A 13,571-nucleotide genomic window follows, 5' to 3' on the forward strand; every position below is an offset into this window, starting at 1 on the left:
AAACTGCAGGAAAATGATGGTATTAAGCTAATTGGTTAGAGAAATTGTATGGTTTTTCCAAAAAAATTTTGGGTCAACCCATTTGACCCGTGACCCGATCACTTGACCGGGTCGATGACCGGGTCGGGTTTCAAAACTATGCCATGAAGCATCTGGAGAGCACTACCTGACTTGAGAGTTTGCTCTTTCTATGTCAACTCCTCTTCATCGTGTTGGGATCAGGACACGTACATGAAGGGAGCACACCGCCTATCCAATAGAGCTGATCCATGGATTACATCGTGATTAGGGACCCACCACCTTCGTTTGGCATTCCGAGGATTCATCCATCATGGCTAACTCTAGGGCCTAGCTCTGATACCACTTGTAAAGACTATGGACACCACCTATCTCCACATTGGTGTGATATTGTTCACTTTGGGCCTAAACCCTCATGGATTTGCTCTTGGGTTATACTCAAAAGGTCTCACACCAATGGAGATATTTATCCTTTCTTATATACTCATGATCCTCCCCACTTCTAGCCAATATGGGACTTTGGTTGTATACCCAACATATATGTGCCCTGTGAAATGGTTCTTTAATATAGTATCAAAGTTTTGTTAAACAAATAGTTACGAGTTTGAGTTTTACAATCTTCATTTTATTTGATAAAAAAACGTGTTAAAAAATTATATAAATTATATATTAAAATCCTACGTAAAAGCTTAAGTTTTTCCATTAAAATAGATTTTTTTCACTATTTATACAGATTCATTGTAACTGCTCATAATAGTTTTTTTCATAATTTCAGCGAATTAATAGTTGCAAAAGGTTGAATATTGATCAACTTTGCAACCATGTCTTTTTTTCAATAATTATATTTTAATATTTATGTGGAGAGAGAACTACATATAGGAGAGGGTCAACTCCATCATTTATTATTATGGTCACAAAAACTTTTAATATTGGTGTTTATGGATTATCATAATGAGTATTAAAAAGACCAAATTTCAAAAATATGAATAGAAATTTTAATTTTATTGGGTTTTTATATTTTTTTTATTGATTAAAATGTATTTCGATATTAGAAATAAATTTTTAAAAACTCTGGGATTATTTTCTTGAAAAATGGTGAAACAATTGGTTTTTGAGGGCCAAAACTGGCAACCGCAAGTTTTTTTTTGCGACCCACTAGTCATTGGAGTAATTTACAGTAGACATGTATCCTTTTATGGCAGAAGGCATGTCATTTGCATTTATTTTTTTTAATTAGAAATGCCTAGACTAAAGCTATAATCACAGTCACGATCAAATTGGCCTAATATATTTTATTTTTAATATATGTTATTTTTTAAAATGAATTCTTGATTTTATACAACCTTATGATATTTGCTGTGTTCCACGTGATGTGAGTACTTAGAATTATTTATAATTTTAAAAATATTTGTTAGAATGAATATATTATTTATAAAAAAAAATTGTTTTCCTTTAATATTTATATTTTTGGTGAAATACTAAATAAATGGATTCCAAGCTTGAAATTTGATTGTAAGAGAAAATTTATATCATTTAACACACACACACGGATATATAAAAAAAAACTAGTACTTTTTTAAAAAGAAATGGGGAAAACTTTAGAAAAAGATTTACTATTGAGTTAGTATCGATTTTACCTTCAAATAATTTTGATTTTTCAATTAGGATCTTCTATTAGAATTTTGAGTAGAAAATATTAATTTTTTTTATAAAACAAAGTGGTTTCAATTAAAGGGTGTTCGTGATGAAATTGATTAAAAAATTTTGTTTGGTGACAAAATTAAGATTACCTTCATAGTTGGGGTCCTTTTTTTATGTTTTCTCCCAAAACAAAATTATTAATATAAAAAATATTATGTAATGAAAAGATAGCTTATAGACAATTAATAATAAACCAAAAGGCTGCTTAAAAATTACCATCATGCTTTGTCTCTCTTCATTATCTTTCATTCGTGTGATATTAGCACTCAAGAAATTAGGGTTTGCAGGAATAGATCAGAAGATAAGGATTTAAATATGGAACATTATTTATTGTCTTAGGTCTACTAGTTTACACGCTCACGTTAAATTACAGGTCAAATTAGAAAAAATTAAATATAACAAAAAATATTCATGTCATAAAAATATATTTGACAATATTTTTAAATTAGGTTCAAAGTGTTAATTTTTAAAATTTCTAGCCTGAATTTTTAACTAGTCTAAATTTAAAATTAAACTATGTAAGAGTTATTTCCATGTAATTCAGACGACTTGATAAAAAATAACCTAAATTACTAGTAAAAAAACCTGATGATGAAATTAAGGGGAAGAAATGATAAAATTGTAAGAAGAAATGGGAGGAAATGAAAGGGAAAAAAAAAGGAATCTTGAGTAGTTTATATAAACTGTAAAGCTATATTATTCTAGTATAGTAGGTTAATGAGAGCAGGTCACGTTTTTATCTTTGATCCGGACTTCCAGTTCAATAAAGAGCTGATAAAGGACTCTCCAGGGTCTTTCGGGACTTGGGCTCTGAGAGAGTTTTCTGTTCATAAAAAAAAAAACATGATGAGAGGTTGATGGATTGATGAAATCTTGGTTCATTGTTTGCCATTTTTGTATAAAACTATTGAAACCAATTAAGGTTCTCTTCTCTTGATGACAAGTGCGACCAACAAGCATCAATGGCTTCCAACCTTCGATGGTGGGCAAATTCATGCTCATTACTTGATCATAATTAGTTTTTGATGGCCCAGAACCACCAGCAAATTGCATGTGACAACACTAACTTATCTCCTCCTTAGCTTGAGAGGCCTTAACTTTGGAGACAGTGCTGGCTGTGAAAAGTGAAGACATTTGTGTAGAGAATATGATATAATAATGGGAGTCAAATGGAGGGGTCAGTAGTTGCTTTGTTGGAATCTTATATGGCAGTTAAGTTTGCCGTTCTGTGGAGGTTCTTGTGCCAGTCAAACTGCGCACCACCTCCACGCTGGGGCTTTCATATTCCTTGGAAACACTCCCCCGCGCACTTTGTTGATCTCAATGCTAGTTTTTATTCCTGTAGTTTTATTAGTTACTGTTTCGAAATGAAGAAGTTTAAGAACAACATGAATGAGAAAAAAAAAAAACTTTTTGTTTTGTATGTTATATCTAATCTGAGATTGAAGACTTGGCTTGATTTTTTTATAAATCTTAATCTAAAATAACACCATCTTAATTTATATTTAAAATCCTAAAATGATATTGATTTAATGCAAGGATCGATGCAGCCAATGACTCGTCAGGGTAAAAACAATGACTATTGAAGATAACATGAATCTGCAATAATTCCTGTCATTCTTTTACTCGACAATGGTGAAAAACATCAGACACCTCTCTCCCTCGATTAGATAGATGTCTTTCGTAGCTTTTCACTTGCAAAGTCCATCTCTTTTTTACCTTTCAAGAAAGTGAGGAGAGGAAGAGGTCTGATTTCAAGTTACAAAGCGCAGGGCTAGCTAGGGCATACATGCACGAGAGTCAAGACATGTCCAGGACAAAGAAAGGGGTCAGTCACTCACTCACACAGTCACACTTACCACCAAATCCAAAACTGAAGCTCCCCCGTGTTTATCGCTTGTATTCTACGCCTTCCTCTCCTTTCTTTATTGCTCCAACTTCACTGCCTGCTGTCATTTGTCAACTCAGTGTACATTTACTTGTGCTTTTGTGCCTCCTTCACCTGCAGGTCCTTCTCACCATAGGCGAGCGTGATCATGTAAAGATTTCTTCGGGATATAATACGTGATGAAGCTCATTCATCCCTGTTTGTGATTAATATAAAAACCTTACTCTGGATCATTTTAAATCATGGTTAATTGGTTATAGTTTCAGCTCGGGCTAGCTAGCTCGCTCGCTGTGTAATTCCTGTCACCTGTAGTTTCAGTGTTTATCTTTGAAATGACCGAAGAGTTTACCTGCTTAAACTCAATGATCCAATAGGTCTTTCTCCAGTTCAAGAAAAACCGATCAATATTTTTTTAAAATAATAATATTGTTTTATTTTTTTTAATTAAATATTTTTTTAAATGATTTCATTTCAGTTTTTTTTTTAAATATCTTAAATAACATTATTCTATTAAAGAAATAAATTTGTATCAACTTATCAATTTGATCTATCCGACTCGTAATCTAAGTGACTATAAATTTTAAAGCTATGATATAAATTGTTAGGCCCATGGTATGATATGAATTAAAATCCTATAATCTTTAACATGTTATTAATTTTTTAATAAATAAAAGATTATGAGTTAAAATCCTATAATCTTTATTTTTAACTAGGTTTTTAATACAAGAAAATAATAAGATCTTATAGAGTTTTTATTTAAAATTTTAAATTAAAATAACTCTCTGAAGATCTCATCATCGAATGATCAAGGTTCCCATGAAATTTGCTCCACCAATAGCGAAACATGGGCACTCAAATTATTGTGCGAAAAATTAGAACATGGCACGAAATAATTAATTACTGAAATTGCAGAGGAAAAAACAAAAGGGAATTCACTAATTACAGTGAAGTAAACTATTATTACAGTGTCGAGACAAGTTTATTAATAAACTATTTTATGTCAATTATCTTATCATTATTTACATGTTGAAAGGTGAATATGATTAGAAAACAAAGCTGTCAATCCTAAGTAGCATAATCTTTGATATATATATATATATATATATATATATATATATATATATATATATATATTGTTGGATAAAATAAAGTAGACAACCATGACCTATGAATTACACATCAATGGTTTCTTATCATACTTTAAATAATAGTAATCAATACATGACCATCACCATGATTTTTGAGTCTTTTATAATTTCATATCAACGTGCAAGTACTACGGGAACTTTGAGTATAAATTTTTTAAATTAGAAAGCTTATTTAAAACAAATATTGGTGAAATAAGATTATTTGATAAGAAATTAGTAAAATAGCACATCCTATACAATTCACGATTGTAAAATACGACATTCAAGATTCTCGCAATTTAAAATTATAATATTTAAAAAAATTATAAAATAAATTATATCTTAAAAAACTATTTCAACCTAAAAATTTGAATTATTAGATAAGGTTACAGGATATGATTTATATTATTCTCTAATACACCCCCTCAAGTGAAAGCCTTTTGATCTTAAAAATTACACAAGCTCACTTTACCTTGTGCTTAATTTTTATCAAATAAATGGAGACGGTAAGATTCGAACTCGTCATCGCTTGGTCATTAAGGCTCTGATACTATGTCAAAGAATCATCTCAGTCTAAAAGTTCAAATTGTTAAGTGAGGTCACGTGATATAATTTATATTATTATTTAACATTATACGAAAAAAAAAAAAGAAGAGATAAACAAAAAATAAAAATCTAAAAAACACAGAATTCTGATATAGTATTACTAATATTATTAAAAAATTCTTAACAAAAACAAATCAAACAACACGATATATATATATATATATATATATATAGATAGTATACTTTCCTTTACAACAAGGGTGGTCACCTCAAATTATTGTTGGTAATCTTTCAGATTTACTTCACAGTGATGAACAGTAAAATGTTAATGGAGACACTATATACAAATAAGTACGGGGGGATTTCAACATGTTTCTTTGCTTCTTTTACATGTTACTGTCGCAGCCATATATATAAATGTATAAAATCAATTTGGTATTCATCCTTTACACCACTTAATATGTTAATGTCATGGTACTATATGATAAAATACACCTTATATTATTATTCTATTCCATGCTCTAACACCATTTGATTACCACATCAAAATAAAAAAAAAATAGAAAATAGCGATAAAAAACATGTTTTATGTATTTTATGTTTTAAAAATACAAGATTTTATATTATTTTATGTATTTTTCATGATATTTTTAAATAAATAAGCATAATTCAAACTAAATCGTGGACTAAATAGCTAGAACCATAAAAACCAAAAAAAAAAAAAAAAGAGGAATTGCAGCAATAATATTTCACCCTGGTGAAGTGAATGGCTTCCATGTGCATGACCTAATAGACTTGTCATGTCATTATTATAAAGCACAAGTTCCATAGAGGTATGTGAAGCTTATTCCTCCTACTAAAATAGCTGGAAAACCTTAAATTAATCCACAACTCATTATCTATTTTATGACCTAATTGTTTTTCTTCTGAACCTAACTGAGAATCAAACTGAAATCTCCTTAAAATAAATCTCAGGGCCCGTTTGTCAACATGAACACTAACAATTTAGACATGATTGTCAGGTTTCTCACTAGAGGGTAAATTGCATGATTTGTTTTTCCCTTCATCTCTCGAAAACCTCCAAATCTACCGAGAGAAACAACGCCATTCTCATTTCCCAACACTAAAAAAGAATTTGCACAACACAAAGCCCCCACACTTCTCCCAAAGATCCTCGAGAGTAGACATTTCTTGATCCACATCAATAACCCACCTTGAAAATTGGATGATTGAGAGAGAGAGAGAGTGTGTGAAAACTTCACATCCATCAATCCCAATATCATGCTCACAAAGAAAGAAAAACCCATGTGAGTTTATCACAGAGAAAAGAAAAGGAAAAGAAAAACTCTCTCGGCTTATCCTCAAGCCTCCCAACACTTTCCCATCATTTCCCCAACCCAATGCCCCCACACCCCCATCATTTTAGCTAAACAAGTGTGAAAAGAAAAGGCAAAAAGAAAATAATAATAATTTAATTATTATTTAAAAAAAAACACGCCGATCAAAACTCATGTTTCCCATCATTGTTTTAAAATTTGGAATGACCAGTGAATGACACGGTCAAGGCACAGTAATTAAACCATTGATTTCTCTTGAATTTTTCAATTAAAATAATATTATTTAGTTTTTTTTTTTATCAACCTAGTCGACCTTCTTAACCTGCAGGCCTTCTCTCGAATCAACTATGGTTTCCACGATTCCACATCATTTATTGATGTAATATTATGCTATATTAGATATATTCTCCACAGCCTGATATTTGATGTTTTACTATACCAACAACAAAGTGCAGTAATATTTTTCATATGAGGAGAAGTGGTAGAATACTTATGTGGAAAAAAAGAGAGCTCCTTTCACCACTACCTTCTATCGATGTTGGTTGACACAGTGATTGGGTCTTGAAAGCGCCCATCTTTTCATGTCTATTGACAATGATAGTTGATATACCACTTCGCTTGTTCATGTCTACTTTTGACCCTCTCTATTTTTCTCTCTTCAACTTTCTTGATCATTACCAGGCTCAGTGTTGAACTAGAAATTAATAGAGTCATTCAGCTCAGGAGAAAAAAGAGGGGAGAAGGCTACCAATGGGCTCTCTGGGAGGTGAAACTGCGAAGAAGAAAGCAATGTGGCTCTATCCTAAGGTTTTAGGATTTAACCCTTCTGAAAGATGGGGTCACTCTGCTTGCTACTCTCATGGGATTGTTTATGTCTTTGGTGTACGTATAATTTCCTTCAACTACACGAGCTATAACTCTTTTTTTGCCCTGAAAAACTATCCTTTGTATTGCCTAGATATACTTGATGAAGCAGTTTTCGTCAGTTATACTTTGATTTTGCTGCGCGCTATCCTTTGCCTTTCATTTATGTTGATTCATGTCCCATAATGCAGAGAACAAATTCTTTCTGCTTTCTGTTCAGCTATATATATATATACACACACATATATATTCTTTGTGTTCTTCTATGAAGTATATTTGGCAAAGAAGACATCAACTTTTTCAAGTAGTTTAGTTCTTTCCTATTTCTCGTTCTTTCTAGATACAGAAATAAATATAAGAAGAATTAAAGAATTTGTTCGGATTATTTTCTATTTTCACTTTATTTATGATAGAAACAAGTTCATGAAACTTAGTTTGCCTTTGAGTAAAGCTTTTCTCTACAGTGAGATCGATGAGTGTTGAAGAGTAATATAAATAACATAGCTGTAATGATCAAGCCGTCAAGAGTAGCCTTACGTACTTAACACTTAAGTTTTCGGGTTGAGATTCACAATCAGTTTCATTAATATTTATTTCGTGTATTATTTATGTGTTGTGCTTTTTGAAAGTAATATCTGATTGCTTGGTGAACTGCAAATAAATTTATTTATGCTAATTACTAAATCTTTTATATTTGTTTTTATCATTCCAGGGATGTTGCGGGGGTCTGGATTTCAGTGATGTTCTCATGCTAAATCTAGATACAATGCTTTGGAACACGATGGCAACTACAGGTCAAGGGCCTGGTCCAAGAGACAGCCACAGTGCTGTTCTTGTGGGCCGACAAATGATCGTGTTTGGGGGCACGAATGGCTCTAAGAAGGCGAATGATCTTCATGTATTGGACCTTGGGACCAAGGAGTGGATGAGCCCTGAATGCAAAGGGAATCCTCCTTCGCCTCGCGAAAGTCACACTGCAACACTGATTGGTGATGACAAAATCATGGTATTTGGCGGAAGTGGAGAAGGTGAAGCAAATTATTTAAACGATTTGCATGTTTTAGACCTCAAGTCCATGAGATGGACTTCTCCGGAGGTGAAAGGAAGTATTCCTGCTGCTAGGGATAGTCACAGTGCTGTTGCAATTGGCAGTAAGCTTTTTGTATACGGTGGTGATCGCGGTGATAGGTTTCATGGTGATGTGGATGTTCTGGATACAGATACAATGACTTGGACAAAGGTATTAGCTTCACCTTACTCTATTTTACGGCTATGGTTTCGCAATTCCAAAGAGTTTTTGAAGAAAAAACTTGTGTAAATGTAGTGAGATGACTCTGATTTTTCTAACAGCTTGCTGTTCAAGGATCTGCGCCAGGCGTTAGAGCAGGCCATACTGCTGTGAATATTGGGACAAAGGCAGGTCATGCCACCTGTTGTTTCTGAAAGTCTTTGGTTCTTCGTGAAGAGAGTTAATGTGCTTTTCATGGTCTGCAGGTTTATGTCATTGGAGGTGTTGGGGACAAGCATTACTACAATGATGTCTGGGTACTTGATGTGAGTGCCTGTTCATGGACTAAGCTTGATATATCTGGGCAGCAACCTCAAGGGAGGTTTTCTCACACTGCGGTTGTTACGGACTTAAATATTGCCATCTATGGAGGGTAACTGAAAGTTTCGGTTTCGTGTCTGTGGCTTTTGTTATCAACAATACACCATCCCGTATAGTTTTCACATGTATCTTAACTTTATTTCTCGGTTTTTTTCTGTGTGTGTGTGTGTGTGCAGGTGCAGAGAGGATGAGCGTCCTCTCAACCAGCTGTTGGTGTTGCAATTTGAAGAAGAACATCCCAATGGTCGATACAACATTTCCATGTGCAAGATCTTTGGAAACCATTGGAATCAAGAAAAGAGAAGATTTCTCCGAGGAGCTGCGAACAATTCGGTAATGAATCTAATTACTCTCAAAATGCAAACACTTAACCTCCTGTTAAATATGACTGTTCAAGTTGGGAGGATTATTAATATATGCTGTGAAGCAGACAATGTTTCCGGGGAACAATGAAATAGTCGGAAAGGGCTCTCAAGAATCAGAAGAATCAAAACAACCTTTTCAGTTCAGTTCAGGTAGTCTTCATAACAAAATCCTTGTCCCGAGCAGCACAGCTCAAGACTTCCCACGTCAATAACTCGAATATTTCCTTTCAGATACTCTGCATGCTACGAAGAAAAGAACTACAAATCTCAAGGCATGGGAGATTGATTCAGAACAAGAAGAACATTCTCTTTCTCTTTCTCAACATTCGTCCCCATCACAATCTGATCAAGAACAGTTCCCAGTTCATAGATCAGTTGATTCCCTCACATCCTGCCAAGGACTTAATTTTTTTAGGCAGTTAAACAAAATTCCGAGAAATTGCCGGGCTGATGATGTTGCAAGTAACCAGAAACAACCTAGAACTATAGTCGAAAGAACCCCGTACAGTCTTCAAATTTCAAGAGAGAATAAGAGAGCAGAACAGTATGTTCATGCTGGGCTTGGCAGGCAAGGAACACCATTCCCACCAATGGAACATAGACCCGTGGAGGCAGGGTCAATTCAAAACCTGGTAAAATCACAATGTCAATACTCTGCATCGATCTGTGCCAAGCATCCTCTAAAAATCTTGCTTCTCTGCTAGTTTTTCTTTCTGTTCTGCTAATACATGCTTTTCACGCCCATCTCTTACTTTGTAGGTTGGTGCTGAGGTCCGAGGAAAAGTTGACGGAGCCTTCGACTCAGGCCTTCTAATGACTGCAACTGTCAATGGAAAGATTTTTAGAGGGGTCTTGTTTGCACCTGTAAGCTCTCACTGCATACCTTATTTTGCACTATATTCAACTATTTTTCGGATTCTTATTGAAACGCGATTTCATCTATCAGGCACCCTGTGTAGCACCAGGAAGGGCCATTCTAGCTCAAAATCATGCATCTCCAGGAACGCAAATCCACACTGTCCAGCAGTTTCCAAACTCAAATCATATAGATTCCTTAAAGCCCTCTCATCATCCAACAACATTCCCCAAGCCAGAATCTGGTCAGAGTTTTCGACAAACTCAAATGACAAGAACATATCCGGTAATTAGAGCTGCTCCATTATTAGGCAAAGAACCAAAGCCAAGGAGTGATCTTCAAGGTGTGATTCTAACACTAGGAGGACCTGCAAGTGGTCATGGTGGACAAGTCTAAAGTTCAAAATGCGCGGTGGTTAATTTCCCTAGCCTTGTATATCTAAAGTAATTTTCATTTTCCCTTTTTCATGATGGTTCTAAAAATCCAGGCTTCAAGATCTGGGCAATTCAGCTTGTCTGAAGTCGGTCTTTTGTGCAAACCATCAGCTTGATTGTAAGTTTAAATAGTATTAAGAGCTTAAGTCACACGTTTTGAATCTTGATCCTGGTCTACTGAGTGTTAACTAATGAGTGAACGAAATCTGAAAACGCTGGAAGCTTGTACATATCTAACTTATTGTTGATATATCTTCGTGATGTGTGGCAGAAGCAGCACAGTATCGCAAGAGTTGAACTTAGCTAGCAAAATTGCAGTTCTTTTTTGCTGCTACTTGATACAAGACACGAAGGCTAGCAAATGCATGGTGGTAGTGGCCTCCTCCTACCTACAAGGAAGTGAATGGTGATCCTATATAGGATCATCATGACTTCCTTCCTAGGGGGTACAAGGAGGCCACTACGAATAGTTATCAGAGACTGAGCATGTGATCTGATCTGACCTCACTCGAGATTTGAATTGTGGTTGGTTGAGTCGATTGTGAAGATAATTTATTTTGGATAAAATATTTTTTAAAAAATATATATTATATAAATATCCTGGAAGTACAATGACAACAAGCTTTTCGAAAGCAATGCAAAAATAAGTACTTTAAAAGAAAAGGAAAAATAAAAATAAAAGGAACAAAAATAAATTGCATAAATATTTGAATGAGTGAACCCCTACGAGGACTAGCATTTTGGTGGGTGGGTTTTCGTGCCCATTTGTCTACGTGATTTGTCACATTTTATCAAAATGTTTATTTTTACATTTGAAATTATAATTAAAAATATATTTAACTTGAAAAAAATATTGAATTAATATTTTTTATTTAATTTTTATAAGCTAATATTAAAAATAAAAAATATTATTTTAATATATTTTTAAATAAAAAATACTTTCAATAATAAAAACTACACTTACAGGATACTAAAACAAATATTTTTTATACTGTTTTTAGCTTGAGACATGAATTTTATCGCGACTAGACAAACGGGCCCTAGCCTGACTGACATGGTTCCCATCAGACAGCTTGGAAATGTTAAAGAGAGCACCCGCGCATCTCGCGCGATACTGTCTTCAAAACCCAGAGAGAGAGAGAGAGAGAGAGAGAGAGGGGTAAAAGGAGTCACTGTCAACCGTCTGATCGGTCCCCACGTCATGATGTGTGTGTTTGATTGATGATTTAGGAGATTTTTCTATTGTCACTGCCTGTCTTTTCACACTTGTCATTTCAGAAATCACCTCTTTCCTCACCCTGTGGGCGTCATCCAAGAGGGGAAAAAAACCTGGTAAACTGCATTTTCGCCCTTATATATTCATCAGTATTTTTTTCCATCCTTATTGAATAAAAATATTTCAATATAGTCCCTGACCCTTAAATGCCTGACAGAATTCTCAGCGAAAAACCCGCTTTTCCCATCAGTATTTTGCCTCTCCCTTTTTTTCATAGTTTTTCGAACGCTAGACTTATATTAAGAAACCGTTTAGTAACGTGGTAGCGTACATGTTTCCTGTGATTTCATGTAATAAGTTGTTTGGTTAATTAATAAATATATATTACTGTTTATGGGTTATAGGATCTACTGTGTTTGAAAAGCAAGAAAAAAATAAGCAGCGAGGAGTTGCTTCCTACACAGTAAAAATCATGATTCGTGCTCTACTGTTCAGTGAACAATGGAGCATGTTTTCATTATTCACTAAACAATTTATTTTTATTTTTTTTTGAAAACAGTGGAGGCATGCATTCACTATTCACTGAACAGTTTTTTTTTTTTTTTCCTTTTGAAAAATCATTGTAGTTAATTGATTTCACTTGCATTGTTCACGTGAACGTAAATAATAATTTTTTTTATTTTTTTAAATTAGTTCAAGATGAATTAAATTTACTCGTACTGTAATCTTAATTTTATTTTTGATAATATTTTACCTAATTTTGTAGTTCTTGTCGGATGAATTTTGTACGTACTGGAATTGTAGATAGTTTTTTGTTAAAGTAATTTTTTATATATAAAGTGTGTTTTATTTCATGATGTAATAGCAATAATTAAATCCACAATATTTAAATTAAAAACCATCAATATATATATATATATATATATATATATATATATATATATTAAATTATTTTATAACCTTAATTTCAACTACAGTTTTAACCAAACACCTCTTTTTTCAAACCAGTCTCAACTAAAAGTACTTTTCATAAAATAATTTTTTTTCAAACCACAACCGTAACAACTACTATAATACCAAACACAATCTAAAAGAATCACTCTGTCCAAGCCAAAGTGAACATTCTAAAATGATAGAAGTAGAAATATATAGGAAACTTATATTAGAAAATAAATATTTAAAAAAATAAGTGTATAATAAAAATTTAAACAATTTAAGGGTATTATAATCTTTTGAAGGTATTTAAAATATTATATTTTAAACAAAAAATTAAAATGATTAAATAATGACTTTATATTTGAAACACACACACCCTTAACCAACGTACCGATCTTTTAAAATTAAAATAATATAAATTATATTAATAACGTATTCATTAAATATATAAAAAAATTATTCTCAAATTATATCTCAGTGATCTATACTTGTTAGAAAATATTATGCTGATGAAGGCGGATCCGATATAAACAAATAGTACCATGCCTTTATAAATCCAAACGGGCCCATAAAGTTCATTTGACTCGTCTTTCATAAACAATAAAAATTACTTGCACTCCGCCAGCAGCTTATGCAGTGGTCGGCCGTCGCTTCCTACGTTTCTTATGTTTTGT

General features: G+C 33.2%; 1 protein-coding gene across 1 annotated transcript; it reads left to right on the top strand.

Moving 5' to 3' along the window:
• Positions 1 to 6,948: 6,948 nt before the first annotated feature.
• On the top strand, positions 6,949 to 10,910 carry LOC133669419 (acyl-CoA-binding domain-containing protein 5-like). Its single transcript, XM_062089544.1, has 9 exons — positions 6,949 to 7,499; positions 8,194 to 8,721; positions 8,832 to 8,897; positions 8,976 to 9,142; positions 9,267 to 9,423; positions 9,521 to 9,605; positions 9,687 to 10,087; positions 10,215 to 10,319; positions 10,402 to 10,910. The coding sequence occupies exons 1-9, from the start codon at positions 7,368 to 7,370 to the stop codon at positions 10,705 to 10,707; spliced, it is 1,947 nt and encodes a 648-aa protein (XP_061945528.1). The 5' UTR covers positions 6,949 to 7,367; the 3' UTR covers positions 10,708 to 10,910.
• Positions 10,911 to 13,571: the final 2,661 nt, after the last annotated feature.

The sequence above is a fragment of the Populus nigra genome, chromosome 12 (genome assembly GCF_951802175.1).
Source record: "Populus nigra chromosome 12, ddPopNigr1.1, whole genome shotgun sequence".
NCBI classification, from domain to species: domain Eukaryota; kingdom Viridiplantae; phylum Streptophyta; class Magnoliopsida; order Malpighiales; family Salicaceae; genus Populus; species Populus nigra.